The 17641-nt window shown below is 35.9% G+C and overlaps 1 protein-coding gene and 1 pseudogene across 2 annotated transcripts in view; both read right to left on the bottom strand.

The window, feature by feature from the left end:
• Atr (ATR serine/threonine kinase) overlaps positions 1 to 17641 on the bottom strand; it is a 113042-nt gene that overhangs the window by 14927 nt on the left and 80474 nt on the right. For both annotated transcript variants that reach the window (XM_052717037.1, XM_052717045.1), the window contains 6 exons: positions 12818 to 12960; positions 9032 to 9129; positions 8144 to 8376; positions 6898 to 7032; positions 5161 to 5361; positions 3564 to 3707 (listed from right to left, as the gene is read on the bottom strand). In XM_052717037.1, the coding sequence (XP_052572997.1) occupies positions 3564 to 3707; positions 5161 to 5361; positions 6898 to 7032; positions 8144 to 8376; positions 9032 to 9129; positions 12818 to 12960 (954 nt within the window). The remainder of the gene's footprint in view (positions 1 to 3563; positions 3708 to 5160; positions 5362 to 6897; positions 7033 to 8143; positions 8377 to 9031; positions 9130 to 12817; positions 12961 to 17641) is intronic.
• LOC128105983 (uncharacterized) lies at positions 10309 to 10490 on the bottom strand (annotated as a pseudogene).

The raw sequence follows: 17641 nt of genomic DNA, 5'->3' as shown, positions 1-17641 counted from the left end.
GTGTTTCTTATTTAATAAGAAGGTTGTATACATCTACAACAAAATACATTGTTTTATTTTTTACTGCATTACGGACATCATTAATGCTAAGTATTAAAACACAGAGACTGATGTTTAATTTTACCTAAAAACTACAAGAAATCCTTACTGTTATTTACCTTCCTCTCTGTAAAAGTCATAAGGAATCATACTATTTATTAAAAAAACAAAAAAGTCTAGCATAAGCATTATCAGAGAAGCTCCATCCAGCAACTGATAGAGCAGAGGCAGAGACCCACAGCCAAACATTAGGCAGAGCTTGGAGAATTCTGCTGAAGAGGGCAAGAAAGGATTATAGGAGCCAGAGGGATCAAGACACCACCAGAAAATGGCCAACAGAGCCGGGCAGTGGTGGTGCAAGCCTTTAATTCCAGCACTTGGCAGGCAGAGGCAGATGTATTCTGTGAATTCAAGGCCAGCCTGGTCTACAGAGTGAGTTCCAGAACAGCCAGGGCTGTTACAGAGAAATCCTGTTTTAAAAAAAAGAAGGAGGAGGAGGAGGAGGAGGAGCAGGAGCAGGAGGAGGAAGAAACCGGCCAACAGAATCAATTAACCAGGGCTCATAGGGGCTCACAGTGACTCAGACAATCAGGGAGGCTGTATGCGTCAGACCTATGCCTTCTGCATATATATTAGTTGTGTAGCTTGGTGTTCCTGTGGGACTCCTAATAGTGGATGTGGGGACTGTCTCTTATTCTTTTGCCTGCTTTTGGGACCCTTTACTTCCTACTGGCTTGTCTTGTCCAGCTTTAATATTAGGGGAAGTGTCTAGTTTTATTATAACTTGACATGCCATGACTGGTTGATATCCTTGGGAGGCCAGCCCTTTTCTGAAGAGAAAAGAGGAGGAATGGATCTAGGGCAGAGGGAATGTGATGGGGAAAGGCACTGGGAGGGGAGAAGGAAGAGGAAACTGCAGTCAGGATGCAACATATGAGAGAAGAATAAATTTTTAAAGAATTAAAAGAAAACCCTACAATGCATGTAAATCTGTATATAAATATATACAGTTTAAATTCTCTTGTCTAGACTGACAATGCTCCCTCAAAGAGGACTATATCAAAAAATGGAATGATAAAATATATCAAAACACAATTATAATAAAAATATGAAAAAAAGCATGAGTTGTATGATATCAAAATTTCTTTCATATTCTTACATTTAATTATAATTGTTTTATTTTAAAGTTATCATCTGGTAGAAGACAGCTTTATGTCTCATTTGATGAATCCTGATATACCAGGTATAGACAAACAGAATGTTTAATTCTGGAACTTTTTGAAGGAAACAGCACATTTCTCTAACAATTAACCTGTTCCTTTCAGAGATGTGATCAACTGACCAAAAATCATTTAAGCCAGGCCTGGTAGTATATACCTGAAATCCCAGCATTGAGAGGTGGAGGCAGGTGGATCAGGACTACAATGTCACCCGGACTATCAAGGAGAATCTGGGATCTCAAACTAAAAAAAAAAAAAAAGGACAAGAACAAAAACAAAAGCACCCAAAACAAAAAAACCTTTAAGAATAAGTAGTTATCACCAATGCCAGGAAACAGTATGACAGAAGCTCCTGTACAAATCGGTCTAACCTCTACAGGTTAGAAACTTCACATTTTCTTTTTTGACCATTCTAACAAGAAGCCTTAACAGTAGTATTAAAACTTACTACAACTAAGTTAACAAACTAAAGCCAGCCCATCTGACACTTAAATCAGAAAAACATTGAAGGAGCTCTGGTATTAATGGTTTAATCATCTATGAAGAAACATTTATCCAAGTAACATTTTAAGTGAAAATTAATTTTCACCATATTGCCTTTGAAATGACCATTTGTATTACCTTTTAAATTATATCTGGTTAAAGCAAGCATAGTCTACATTGTCTTTTGGGAGGAGGGGCAGGGGAAGCTTGAGTCCAGACCTCAGCATTCTTATCCAGCATCCCCAACCCATAACTGTTCATGAATGCCTGTCTGAAGAATAATTCAAAATAGACAAGACTATATAAGTGACTTTTTATTTTGAGAGTGGGTCTTGTTTATAAAATTTACTAATCAAATAATTGAATTCGATTAATCTACAATCCTCAGTCATTTTTGACTTACATATTGTGATGTATTTGACTTTTTTTTTTTTTTAAACAGATCTAAAGGGCTTCTGAACAGAAACAAGAATTTTTTTTTTTGAAACCTTTTCCTTTTTATTGCAATCAAATGTTAGAATTTCACAAACTTTTGCTAGCGAGTTATTGAGCTGCTTGTTCAGATGAAAAGGATATTTTCAAATAAATCAAACCCAAACAAAACTTCAAAATGAATTGCAACAGTGTACACTGAATGACAGAAACAAGAATTTTTACCGAAAGATGAGTGCTACATTTAAGTCAAGGTCAAGATTCTTTGTAGTCTATCTATGCTTGAAACCTTCCTGCTTCAGGCTCCTAAATGGTGCTACCACCACCATTCCTGGCTAACCAGATTTCCCATATTTCTTTGAGACAGATAGCAAGCACTTACCAACAGAACAGGAAAAAAATGCTAATGATTACTTTTGAACAGTGAAGTCATACAAACAGAACCTGATTTTTTTCTAGCAATGAAACAGAAAGCCCAAGTCTAGATAAGTAGAGTGTTTTATACAAACCATTAAACAGAAAATATTTCCTTTATTAAGGAAATGTCTTACGTTCTTCTCTATAAACAAAATCATAAAAGTTAACTGAAACAGACAATTTAAATCTATGTATATATCCAAAAATCTGGTAAGAGAGAAATGAGAAAATGAGAGATGGTTCAGCAGTTAAGAGCACTGGCTGCTCTTCCAGAGGACTGGGGTTCAATTCCCAGCACCCACGTGGCAGCTCACAACTGTCTGTATCTCCAGTTCCAGGGAACCTGGTACCATCACAAAGACATACATGAAGGCAAAATACCAATGCACATAAAATAAAAAATAAATTTTTAAAAATGAGAAAATGAAGCTGGGCGGTGGTGGCGCATGCCTTTAATCCCAGCACTCAGGAGGCAGAGCCAGGCGGATCTCTGTGAGTTCGAGGCCAGCCTGGTCTACAGAGTGAGATCCAGGACAGACACCAAAACTTCACAGAGAAGCCCTGTCTTGAAAAACCAAAAGAGAGAGAGAGAGAGAGAGAGAGAGAGAGAGAGAGAGAGAGAGAGAATGAAAACATACATTTCAAGAGTGATCTAACCACCTACTGAGAAGTCCACATTACTATGACTATTATTTTCCTAATTCTAAAATAAAAGCAATGGGGCTGGACAGATGGCTAAGTAGGTAAGAACACTTGCTGCTCTTCTTGAGGACCCAAATTCAGTTCTCAGTACCTGTCTCAGGTGGCTCACAGCCAGCTAAAACTCCAGCTCCAGGGAATCTCATGCCTCTGGCCTTAGCAGACACCTATATTCATGTACACACACACATATTGAGAATAATAATAATAATAATAATAATAATAATAATAATAATAATAATAAAATCTTAAGAAAAGCAAACTAATTCCAACCTTGTTAATCAAAGAATTGAATTCCATTAGTCTACAGTCTTTCCTCAAGTCGTCTTTTGGTTTACACATCATGATGTAGAACTTTCCATCTGAGCCCTTTAAAGAGATCTTCTTTGGTTTCTGAAGTGAAGAAAGAATTTCTACCTAAAAAACAATGAATGTTATATTTAAGACAAGGCTGGAATTCTTTGTTAAATTTGAATATTATAAATATTGAGTTATGCATCATAATAAAAAAATAATAAGTGGGGATATGTAGTAAATTAGTATTTTAAAACTTCCTTTTACCTTAGCTACCTAGAAGTTAAAAAATAAGGTTATCGAGTTCAAGGCCAGCCAGGTCTACAGAGTGAGTTCCAGGACAGCCAGGACTGTTACATAAAGAAACCCTGTCTTGGGCTGGAGAGATGGCTCAGCCGTTAAAGGCTAGGCTCACAACCAAAAATATAAGAACCCTGTCTCAAAACCACTGCCCCCCAAAAATAAGATTGAATGGATATGAGGTAAAAAACAAAACAAAACCAAAAACAAACCCTGACTTTGCCAACAAAACAGGTACTTACACATGCATATTCAGGTAGTCCTTTCAAAGCAGTCACAAAATTTTACATAACCAAAAAAAATTTAACATAATGTTGGAAAGGTATTATCAAAATACATCATATAAATGTTCAAAGAATAAGTTTATAAATTGAAAGTAATTTGCTTTTGAAAAAATCTCCAAAATGAAGCTTACCTCATGAGTAAACTAAAAAATACTGCTTAAGTTAAAAACAAAACATGATTATTATAATGTAAAATGTAAATGATTTTTAAAAGTTTTAAAATGTTCTAAGCCATAGAAAATTTGGAATAAATAGGGAGTTTTCCAAAGTTTCCCCTAGAAGTATTCCCGCACTATTTCCTTAAAATAAACATTCATTTATAGCCACGTTTCATGGGTGGGCAGTTGGAACAGAAGAACAGGTTATGTCTACAGGAAGAGGCCACAGGCTCATTCCCAGCAGTGCATTTAAAAACAGGGATGGGCTGAGGAGATGTTCAGTGAGTAGAGTACTTGCTTCCCAAGTGTGAAGACCTGAGGTTGGAGCATGTCTATGATCCAGTGCTTTCTGGTGAGATGGGAGGCAGAACCAGGAGAACTGTGGGAAGCTCATGGGCCACCCAGCCTGAAATTCTGTCTGAAATAAAGTGGAAGGTAAGGACCAACACTTGAGGTCATCCACTGACCACCTGTGGGCTGTGGCACGTGCTCACATTAACTCATGCACACATGAACAATAAAAAGTGATCTGAATTTTGGTTCCCATAAGAAGCAAATCAAACACATTTTGTTTCATCTGCTCTCCATTTTTTTAAGACAAAAGAAAATACAGGAAAATAAAATTGTGAAAACACAGTCATAGTGAAATATGAGCATGTGAAGGCTGGTTATAATTCCTTAACATTTAACTTTGTACCACAGTACAAGACAATTCCATTTTTCTACATTTCTAGGATTTTCTTTGCAAATAAATTCAGTTAGATTTTTACCTTAATTTGAAGTCGTAAGCTTAACTACATTAAAAAATTATAGTTATATAAAACTGAAGTTTACCACATCATCGAAGCCTGCAAGATAGGCCCAATGCCCAGGAAATGGGTCATGATTAGCATGGGCACCCAAAATTGATGGAAGAGTAGGTATCATGACTGACTGCAAAGGAATGAGGATTTCACTAAATGTTGGGTCTTCTACCAGTTTTTTAAGCATTTTAAAGTGAGTGCTCATGCTTAATGTAGAATTACTTCCATCAACCTGAAAAAAAAAAATCAACACAAACAGTATATTTCAATTTTTCTGAATTAGAGAACTTTAAGCACAGTAAACATTTCATTTTTGCAATCTCAATTGCTCAGCAGTGTGCAACGTCCTAAGTATTTTTAATCATCTCATTTAAACCTCTTCTACCTCATAAATAAAAATTACTTTATCATAGGAGTGTCTAATGACTGAAGGATATTAGTAGAAACCAGTGACCTATTATCGGACATGAGAAAAATCTATAAATAAATTTTTTTGGTTATCAAATCTCATTTAGCAATAAAATGATACCTGAATTTCTTAGTGTAAAGATCAATGCAATGTGTGTTTGATTATGAGCTATTCCAACTGATTACCATCAGTTACAATATCCAATATAAAGTATGAGTACCTTTAAAATCAGAAAAAGAATTTAATTCCTACATGTAGTTTGCCATGAATGTTTCAGATGAAGAACTAAGCACTTGACCTGAAAAGTACTCACAAGGCCAGTATCCATAAAATAACAGCTTTTCCTAGTGTCAAGTACATAACAGGTCAAGTAAAATTAATGGAAATAATGAGCGACTATCCTTTTGAGAAGAGTTTATTCATGAGAGGAGGAAGAAAAATAGGGTCACCTGTTCCCTTTTTACCTAGAAATGATTAATGGATTTTGATTATTTGTCAAGGGACACTAGCTATTTACCTAATCAAGAACCTCTCCCTTTTATAATCCTCCACACACTTTTATCTCTCCTACAGTCTTTTGTTTTGTTTCCTACCCTAATTCCTTACACAGAAGTGGACACTCCTTTAACCACCTTCCTACTTCAGTCACAAGTATACTGAAAATAATGCTTACTACTCCAAATGATAGCCATCTGCTTGTTTTCCTACAAATCTATCAGCAATTCAAGGCAGGTTTCTATTAGTCGTCTTTGTTTCCTCAACATGGTGCCTGTGCTCATGGGTAAAGTGATTGCCTATTATGCATAAGGCCTTGGGTTCAATAATCCAACACTTGGCAACCAACTAATAAAAAAATCCTCCATTCTGTTTTCTATCATATATGTAGGTTAATATACAAGTTTTCAAAACTTAAGGATATGACAATATAATCAGAGACTGCTTTAATACATTTTACATGGAATTTTTATGGTTGATTTAGTAATTTACTTAAAACTATTGAAAACTATTAAAAGTATTATTTTCAGAAAAATTCAGAAATGCAGAGGATATCTGGAAGAGGGACATACAAGTTACAAGTTTAAAACAGATTTATTAAGATAAATTATATAGGGGTAGAGGTGTAGCTCAGTGGTAAAGCCCTTGCTTAGCAAGATCAGGTTTCCGGTTCAATCTCTAGTATTACGAAGAATAGGGGAGGAGGTAGAAAAGATTCATTAAAATATACCATTTGATACATTTTGATACATGTATACTGATGTACTTAAAAATTTTAATGAAAAAACAGCTCAAATTATATATAAGTTCTTGTATAACATTATTTAACATTGCTTGATAAGCAATAAAGACCTGTGACAGTACCGATTTGTTGCACAATTCTAGTAGCTTGTCTGTTAGGCGAGTTGCATCTCCAACAAACTTTTCTAAAGACTTTTTCATATGGATAGCTTTGGTAAGAATTTCTTTGCATCTGTTCACACGCATGGGATAAGAAGACTGTCAATTAAAAAAAAAAAGTAGAGACAATTATATATGAAACCTGATTGGCAAGAACAACTTAAAACAATACTCATAATGTGAGTTTATAATGATAAGCATACAGGAAATCAATTTGATAACATCAAGAGAGCCATAAAGAAATTTTAATCCTATAATCGGTGAATTCCCTTGATGGGATCTACACAGAAGAAACAATCCGATAATAAGAGATGTAGCAAAAAAAAAAAAAAAAAAAAAGAAAAAAGAAAAGAAAAATAGAAAGCAAATAAAAAGCTTAATTATTTAATGAATGCTTAGTTATTTTACAATTTTATCCAATTACTAAAATGTGTTTTCAAAGAATATTAATATAGTTTATCTAATGTTAAAGTTAATTATTTAATATTTGAGTGAAAATATGAAATTATCAATTTAAAATTTACTGTTAAAATATGATTAGAAAATATACATAAGTTATAAGAAAATACTAATGACTAGTCTGAATTTTAATTTTCTTTTTATTTGTATACTAACTTTTCTATAATATTTACCCATTAAATATACTAATCAATGTATACATGCTCACTAATAATACAGTCCTTGTTTTAGTATTAGACTAAATATTTTGAATTAAAATACTTAGGAAAAGAAAGGAATCACAGGCCTGGAGAAATGGCTTAGTGATTAAGAGCAGTTGTTTTCACAGAGGACCTAGGTTCAATTCCCAGCACTCACATGGCAACTTACAACCGTTTATAATTCCAATTCCAGTGGATCCAACACCTTCTTCTGACCTCGGTGGGCACCAGGCATGCAAGTGGTGCACAGATATACATCCAAGCAAAATATTCATATACAAAAATCTCTAAAAAACTAGTTATCATAACTATTCACAAAAAACTTCATGAGGAAAAAACATGTTCAAGTCTTTAATCTTAACATACTGGTCAATTCTCATTTGATAAGTATCTCAAAATATTTAAACAAGGCAAAATTTTTCTCTGTTAGAAAGTATTTAAAAATTACCAACTTAATATAAGTCAGAACCCTGGAACTAGTATTTATATATTTGCTTTAAGAATCTGCCATAAGTGTTAGGAGACACTGTGGTGACTAACTAATGTATTACCTTTGACACAGCTGTCATCATCCACATTGCTTGCTGAGGATAGGCCAGAAACACCTTGGCTATTATTTCCATCAAGACAACAAACACTTCATCATGAGAATGACAAATTCGAGAGATCAACTGTGAAAAAGCAGTCAAAAACTGATATGGAGCTAACCGATTTGTGTGCTCTGTGAGAACGCTATTTATTTTAGCCAAATCATTTCTCATTTGCATACGATCAGAACGGCCACCTACGGGGAAAAACAGTTTGAGACAGGAAAAAACAAAATAAAACATCAGTGCATTCACAGAAAAAAAAAATGTGATAAAAACTGCCTTTAAAATACATTACCTGCATTCCCACAGCTAGTTTGCTGGATAGTTTGTGTAAATGAGAAAAGCATTTAGGTCTAAGAGGCATTTGGTTTTTCATCCATTGTAAATTTTAGGGTGAATTACATGCTTAAACTGGTATCTTTCAAAGTGTTAGTTATCAAAAAAATGAAGACTATTACTTTTCATTCCTGAATCAAACCACTTTAAAAGTCTACCTTTCCCTTTCTTTTCACACTTTATTTCTTTTCAAAAAACTTATTTTTCAATTGTGTGTGTGTAACACGCACATGTGCACGTGAGTGCGGGTACCTGTGGAGGATAGCAGCTTTGGATCTACTGCCTGACATGGGTGCTGGCATTAAACTCAGGTCTTCTTCAAGAGCAGTATGTGCTCTTAATTGCTAAGCCATCTCTCCAGCCCCCATCCTTTGTTTCTTACAACATTATAACATTTTAATTATCAAACTTATTACTATTTTTTAGTAAGTGAGATTGTGATGCCAAATGTTATTTTATACCAAAGTTATAATTCTTTCTAGTGCCTTAAAATTTTTATATAAAGAATTATACCTTTTTCCCATTCGTATGCCTTAGCACCAAAATCAAGCCATAGTGATAACATTCGTGGCATTGACTGATATATGAACTGATTTCCATACTGAAGAGATCTGCAATTATATAAATGAGAAATATGATTAGCACAGTTCTTTTTTAGATTATATGAATTAGAATTTAAAGTCTTAAACTACCACTTCAGTTATGTACAGCCTTCTGACAAAAACGATGGTATCACTTACTTAGCCATCTCTCTGGTCTTGACCTCAGTATGCAGTGGAGGATGAGACCCTGAATCCTCTGCCTCTATCTCCTAAGCCAGAGACTACAGGCATGGGTCTTTCTTTGGTACCACATATCAAACTCAGGGCTTCATGCATGTTAAGCAAGTACCCTAGCTATTGAGATATACCCCTAGCCCCTGAATACTGATATTTCTTCCTAGTAGGTTATTCCCTCCCCGATTCATCTTTTCTTGATAAAGTATTCAGTTAGCATTAACAAGTATAGATGTTTTGAGAGTTAGTCAAAGTCTTTTAATACTTCCTTCAAATGGTCCTTACAATCTGTACCTTCATTTGTATTCCATGGCAATAAGCTTGGTCAGGCCTAATCATTGTATTTCTAGAAAATTACATTTCTGCATTTTTCTTCCTTTGCAGCTGATGATGAAAAGATATATTTTTATAATTATGGGTGGTGATATATTGTGTACCCTAATAAAGCTTGCTTGAGGATCAGAGAACAGAGGCAGCCATTAGATTAGACATAGAAGCCAGACAGTGGTGGCACACTCCCTTAACTCTATCACTCAGGAGGCAGAAATCTGTCTGGATCTCTGAGTTCAAGACCACACTGGAAACAGAGCAAGGCAGTGGTGGCACACACCTTTAATCCCAGTACTGGGAAGCACACATGTCTTTAATCCCAGGAAGTGTCAGCAGGGCGAAGAAAGGTATATAAGGCATGAGGAAACAGGAACTAAAGCAGTTCAGCTGAGACCCTTTCAGGTGAGGACTCAGAGGCTTTCAGTCTGAAGATTTGTGGAGTTGGTGAGATAATAGGTGGTGGCTGTGGCTTGCTCTGCTTCTCTGATCTTTCAGTTTTCACCCCAATATCTGGCCCCAGGTTTTTTGTTTGTTTGTTTGTTTTTATTATAAGACTATCTAAGATTCAAACAACAATCACAAAGCCAGCAGCTTGAGTTTTTACCACAAACCTGCCCTAAGTATGTAACTCTTAGGTGTGTCTGCTTTATTTCTGGTATGCTGCACATACAGCTCCATTCATTCCTGGAGAAAAGTGTGAACACAAACTCCTACTACCACAAATTATGCAGTGGGTTTTCCACATTTGGAGAAACCATGGGGGTCAGCACATCTAGAGTATAATGGCTAAGCTTATCTGAGGAAAACCATCTTCCTGATAACTCATGATCTTTGTAATCATGATATCTCCCCTGCCAGGCAATTTTTTTTGTTAATATTTGTATCATTCATTTTTATATCTGCAAACAAGTTCTATTACATACCTAAGTGTTTTATATATATAAGGTTTCATTCCCTAATTAAACTGTTTTTGAGGACAATAATTCACACTGAAGCAGTAATAACATAATTATTCAAGGCACATTCAGTTACTCAAGTGAATATATCATAATAGCTAATTTTTACTCCTTTAAAAATATATAGGGGATGGAGAGGTGGTGCAGTGGTTAAGAGCACTTTTGCTCTTGCAGAGGACACAGGATCAATGTCCAGCACCCACATAGTGGTTTATTATCATTCATAACTCCAGTTTCCAGAGGATCTGATGCCCTCTTCTGACTTTCATAGGCTCTAAGCACATACATAGTACATATACATTCATGCAGGCAAAATACACATAAAATAAAATGAGGAAATCCAATTAAAAAAAAAAACTTTAAATGCCAGTATAAAACAATACCAAACAGTTATAAGTATGTAGTAGAAGCTGAGTGTGGTGCTACAAATTTAATAATCTCAGCAATCAGGAAGCTAAGACAGGCAGACTGAGAGGCCAGCCTTGGCTATATAGGCAACATCCTACCACAAACAAATAAAATCAACAATAAAAAATGGTAACAGTCAAAAGACAGAAGAAATGAATGTAAAGTAGCTTTCCTTCTTTGAAGTGTAATTTAAGAAATGTAATGAGTATGTTCTATATACTAAGGACCTGATATATACAAAGAATAAAGAAAAAAATTTTAAAAATTGTTTATTCTAGAAAAGAAAATTCAATTAGTAATTGTATTGTTTCTTATTCCATTTCAAAATGTCAACAAGCCAGGAATTATCCTTTAATAACACAGCCATAAAGAAAACCAATAATATTTATAATTATTAGTAATTACAACTATGGAAACAAATTAATGAAATTGAGTTTAGATTTCACAAAAATTGAAATTTTCTTAGGAAAAAGAAATTTGGCTAAGTGTTGTTATTTTAACTTGGGATAGATAAATACTGCTTTAATTACTGAAAAGAAACATTTAACTGAGTAATGATAAGACCTAAAAATAAGGAATTATTTTAATAAGTTTATTGCTGTTAAGTCAGAATCCTTCAATAGAAAATAATAGCACATAAATACAGGAATTATGAAACGTCATTACTTATAAATTAATAATTTGACAAATAGAAAAACTAAGCATGAATATATATATGTATATTACATACATATAAACACACACACACACACACACAGGCATCTGAAATTAAAAGTTATATTTCAACCAGAGTAGGAGGATCAGAAAATTCAAGTCCAGACTTAGCTACATAGTGAGTCTGAGGCTAGCTTGGGCTACATAAGACCTCACTTCACAAAACAAAACAAAAAGTTGTATTTCATCCTTTGCCTAATTCAAGAATAGGCTCCCGACACGCATGGTGGTCACACTGAGGCAGAGGAATATGAGTTCAAAAATGGCCTGAGCTATAGAGCAAGACTCTGTTTCTAAAATTCAAAAGCAAACTTAAGAAAAAAACAAGCTCTTTACTTAGTGTAACTTTAAAATAATGTCCCTATTTGTTAATTTTTTACAGGATTTGACTAGGAGAAAATACTCAATTACCATTAAATTTAACAATTAAATATATTAAGTTAAAGTTCTTCTGAAATACTATACACAGTGATTTGAGTGATGACTATCACAACCTCCTGAGTATGGGGATTATAGGTATGGGTCACCATGTCCAGCAAATGACAGATTAAAAAAAATTTTTTGTTGTTAAACATGCTATGTAAGTGCTCTACTATTAAGTTATATCTGCAGCCCAGTACTATTGATTTTCTAAAACTGTATCTACATATACCTTTTCTACACACACACACACACACACACACACACACACACACACACACACACCATTTTTTAAGACTAAGAAAAAAGTTGTATGAAGGAAAATATTCTGGGATGTGAGAGATGGCTCAGCTCTGGTTGTACTTACAGAGGACCTAGGTTCTCTTCCCAGCACCCACAAGGCAGTTCATGGTCATCTGTAACTCCAGTTCCAGGGGATCTGATGCCTTCTTCTGGCATCTAAGAGTACTACACATGCACATGGTAAACATACTCACATGCAGTCAAGTAGGCAAACACTCATACATGTAAAATAAAGGCAAATTAAACATTGGAAAAAAGAAGGAAAAATATTCTCTCTCATTTAAGGTGGTAGAATGAATCCATGCATAGTAAAACAGAAAACTCCCTGAATATGCTATGGTATGTGATAAAATTCACCATATTTAATCTAAACATGTGGTTCTCATACTCACCTTCCAAAATGCAGGACTATATACCGGATGAGATCACCTTGCTTCTCCATTTTGTTGTCAGTTACCATGGGCATCAATTTGTCATAGTACTTGGCAAGGTAGAAATGCCCATCTTCCCACTCTGGCAGAAACAAGGTCACATCCTATGAAAAAGACATAAGACACATATCTAAACAAATCTCATATTAGGCTGGAGCATAAAGTACTAATAGGCGATTAAATATCAAAAGTATGCAGCACACAGCAAATTCAAGTTGTTTGCTGTGGGATGTTCTGTATGGCAAATGTGTTGCTGATTGGTCAATAAATAAAACACTGATTGGCCATTGGCTAGGCAGGAAGTATAGGCGGGACAAGGAGGAGAATAAAGCTGGGAGGTGGAAGGCTGAGTCAGAGAGACACTGCCAGCCGCCATGAAGACAAACAGCATGTGAAGATGTCGGTAAGCCACGAGCCATGGTGGCAAGAGTTTCCACCTAAAAACTGAGAAAAAAGATTCTAAAACGGAGCTAAAAACAGTTCCTAATTGTCTCTCTCAAATGAGCGGCAGCTGCCGGTTTGAGCTACTTGTGGGTTCCTAGCATGTGCGCTCGACCTGCAGTATGGTGGGAATGAGGCCTCCGCAAGTGGCACACTAAGCTGCATGGTGGATTTAGCCTTTGCTAGTACAAAACAAAAAGAGGTTTCTGGGCTACATGCTGCTTGGATAAAAGCATAGAGACCCATGATAGTTCCCAGAGCTGGTGGTAAACGTACCGCCTCCATGTTGGGAAGCTGAGGTGGGCGGAGCCAGCAGCCACAGCTGCTGCAGTTTAAAGCAATAGATTCACAATAAGATTCAGATGTAATAGTTTACAATGTGTGTAAAATATATGTAGGCTTGAAAGAGACAAAAAAGGTGATATATACAATTATAGAAACAAATATATAGTTTTAAAAAATAAAGTCTTTAAAGAGACAGTAAAATTAATATAAAAAAATAAGCCATGTAAAGATGAATATTACACAGAGAATCTGGATTGTGTTGTCTTTGGGATTTTTAACTGCAGAAAAACATTTGATTGTAAAAGCTGTTGAGTTATGCCAATATGTATACTTTAAAGATACCTTGACTTCAAAATTTGGATATAAGGATATGTTGCTTTGGAAAAGAGTCTCTGCTTTTGTTCCCACAGAAAGCCAAAGGCTATGGATTTGTTCCAGATTAAGATACATCAGGTTTGACCAGCCAAGACCCCTGAAAGGTCTCAGATGACGCCATGGCCCAGATGATCCAACATCCAGAATGGTTTGAAGGCATCTGGCTCAGACAATACAGCCTCATGGACTATTCCATAATTCTAAAATTTTTTTTGTGTCCCCATAAGATACAGCGCCCCCCTCCAGCAGGAAGTAGTAAGAGAAGCTACGCCCAAATTCCCAAATTATATGTAACTTTACTTTGTTAAGGTTTTAACCTTAACAAAGTAAAGTTACATATAATTTGGGAATTTTTTAAAAAAAAAAAAAGAAAAGGGGAAATGCTGTGGGATGTTCCGTATGGCAAATGTGTTGCTGATTGGTCAATAAATAAAACACTGATTGGCCATTGGCTAGGCAGGAAGTATAGGCGGGACAAGGAGGAGAATAAAGCTGGGAGGTGGAAGGCTGAGTCAGAGAGACACTGCCAGCCGCCATGATGACAAAAAGCATGTGAAGATGTCGGTAAGCCACGAGCCATGTGGCAAGGTATAGATTAATGGAAATGGATTAATTTAAGCTGTAAGAACAGTTAGCAAGAAGCCTGCCACGGCCATACAGTTTGTAACCAATATAAGTCTCTGTGTTTACTTGGTCGGGTCTGAGTGGCTGTGGGACTGGTGGGTGATAGAGATTTGTTCTGACTGTGGGTCAGGCAGGAAAACTTTAGTTACAGTTGTTGTGTTTTAACTTCGGTTTGATACATAGTATTCCATCAGAATAATAAGCTCGAATGGTGTTGATAAACATTCTAGCCAGGTGTGATAGATAACACCTGTAATACCAGCATTCAGGAAGCTAAGGTAGCAGGCTTTCAGTAAGTTTGAGACAAACCTAGGATACATACAGTGAGTTCCAGGCCAATTTGGGATACTGTCTCAAAACAACATACACAAATCCAAACCCCCAGACAATCGGAAACCAAAACCCATCGCAAATAAAACATTCTTGCACAAAACCTATGCAGGCATGCTAGGTCAGATTATATTCATGATATGAGCCTCTTATGAAATTACAGTTTCTCCTATGGTTAATGTTACTGGTTTGTTTGTAGACATGTTTCACCATGTTGCACTGAGGCTGCTGAGGCAAAAGTGCCACAAGTATGAAGCTCATATGAGCTACACAACTGAGTACCAGGTGAACCAGAGATACAATGAAAGAACTGACTTCAACTACCTACCCCATCCCTAAAAAGGAAGTCCTGGCTTAGACTAATGGTTGATTTGTTTATGATGTAAAGAAGAGATCAACTCTTCCCCCTGTAAAACATCTAAATGACACAGCACCATGTCTTGAGAACTGTTTTTCAGTACTCAATAATAATTTACAACTTGTCTGTTTATAAAATTATTCTATCTTACTGGTTTATCTAATTGTATATGAATATAGTATTTTGATTATAAAACCTTTATAGGTCTTGACATGTATGTATGCTGGTTAGTCTCTGGTTTCCCCAACAGATATAGTTACTACGCTATAGCTTTTCCACCCTGCTTAGGGATGCAAGAGATTGGCATTGATGACTTCTATCATTGAGCCTGTTTACCCTGTAGCTTCTTTTTTTTTTTTTTTTTTTTGGTTTTTCGAGACAGGGTTTCTCTGTGTAGCTTTGCGCCTTTCCTGGAACTCGCTTTGGAGACCAGGCTGGCCTCGAACTCACAGAGATCCGCCTGGCTCTGCCTCCCGAGTGCTGGGATTAAAGGCGTGCGCCACCACCGCCCGGCTTACCCTGTAGCTTCTAATCAGGTCTAGGAGATTAGAAAGCTGGAGCGAGTCAAGGTTGTTAAAATCTATGGTTTTCTTCCTGCTGAGCTGTAAGTTCAAGGCGTGGTCCAATGACTCCTTCCTACAGTAATAATTCTTTACTTCGGTAAATGTTCTCTCCCATTTTGTTCCTTCTGATCTACAAGTGGTAATGATACACCACCATCTTTGTTGATTTCCTTTAACATGGTTATTTATTAAAATTTTGATTATCTCTTTTAATCTGCCATCTATTTTCTGTCTGCATTCAACCTCATACGACACTGTAAAAAGGTATCTTGGCTATGCTGGAGTATAAGTTAAGGCTATATGACAGCTAATACTAGATAGGATCCTGGACTGGATTCCAGACACAGAAAAGACACTGTTGACAAAAGTGGTAAGATTTCTGAAAAGAGAACTATGGTTGTACAAGTTACTTAAATTAGAGAAAACTAATTTCATACAGGAATTCTCTGTGCTTCCTTTGCCACCTAATGTTTAAGTTTCTGATTATTTCAAAATAAAAAACTAAGACATTAGAGAGACAAAATCTCTTGGTTATTATAAGCCTTTGCATTTCCACATAGCTCTCAAATTCCAATTGTCAATTACCTATTAGTTTTTTATGAAGACTGCATCAAACTTACAGGTCATTTTATAGTGAAATGACATCTTTACATTATTGAGTCTTCTCATTCAAAACTGTGCTACACTCCCAATTTATTTAGGTCTTTTAAAAGCTGCACACAAGGGCTGGAGAGACTACTCAGTGGTTAAGAGCACTGGATGCTCTGCCAAAGAACCAGGTTCAATTCCCAGCACCCACATGACAGCTCACAACCTTCTGTAACTCCAGCTCTAGGGGAACTGTCTGGGTCTGCAGTGGCACCAGGTGTATGGTTTACAGACATACACGCAGGTTAAAGACCTATACACATAAAAATAAATAAATAAAGTTAAAAGCTCACCCAATAATGTTCCAGAAATTTTTTTACTATAGAGGTTTTTTAAAAAATTTGAGATTATAATTACATCATTTCCCCCTCCCAACCCTCTTATATATTCCTTGGTCTCTTTCAAATTAATAGCTTCCTTTTCAATAACACATACACACACACACACACACACACACACACACACACACACACACACTGATAAATGCATACATGCAACCTGTTCAGTTTGTATGATTTTTTGGGTTTTTTTTTTTTTTTTTTTTTTTTTTTGGTGTAGCTGAGGACCTAACCTAGGACTCTACGATTGCTAAAGTACTCTACCACTGAACTAAATCCCCTATACTTTTTATTTTTGATGCTATTCTAAATGCTTTTGATTTTTATTTTACATTTTTATTTTTCCATTTCTCATGTGTGTGGTATATGAATGTATACGTATATACATGTTTTTGCATGCATGTGAGTGCACATGTGTAGACCTGAGCTTTATTTCTGGAACCATCCTCAATTGCTCTTCCACCTTATTGATTGAGGCAGAATCCTTCAATCAAACCAAGAGTTTGTTGTCAATATGGCTAGTATTGATAGCTAGCTTGTTCTGGGGCTGCCTTGTTTCTGCCGTCCTAGGGTAGAATTACAGGTGAGCTGCCACATGTCCCCACCATTTACATAGGTTTCTAGGAATCCGAATTACAGTTTTCGTACTAGGATAGCAAGCACTTTAACTGCTGAACCATCTCCCCAGCTCCTTATGTTGTACTTTTTAAAAATCTACATCCATTTTTCTGAGGCATAATTTTCATATAAATTATGGACCCTGAGTATATAGGCTTTTGACAAATAAGTATATCTGTGGTGTAATGGCACCAATTAAAATAAT

The sequence above is a fragment of the Peromyscus californicus genome, unplaced genomic scaffold (assembly GCF_007827085.1).
Source record: "Peromyscus californicus insignis strain IS unplaced genomic scaffold, ASM782708v3 Scaffold_11__1_contigs__length_118956290, whole genome shotgun sequence".
Lineage (NCBI taxonomy): Eukaryota > Metazoa > Chordata > Mammalia > Rodentia > Cricetidae > Peromyscus > Peromyscus californicus.
The sequence above is the reverse complement of the archived record's forward strand: the minus strand, read 5'-3'. Positions and strand labels throughout refer to the sequence as shown.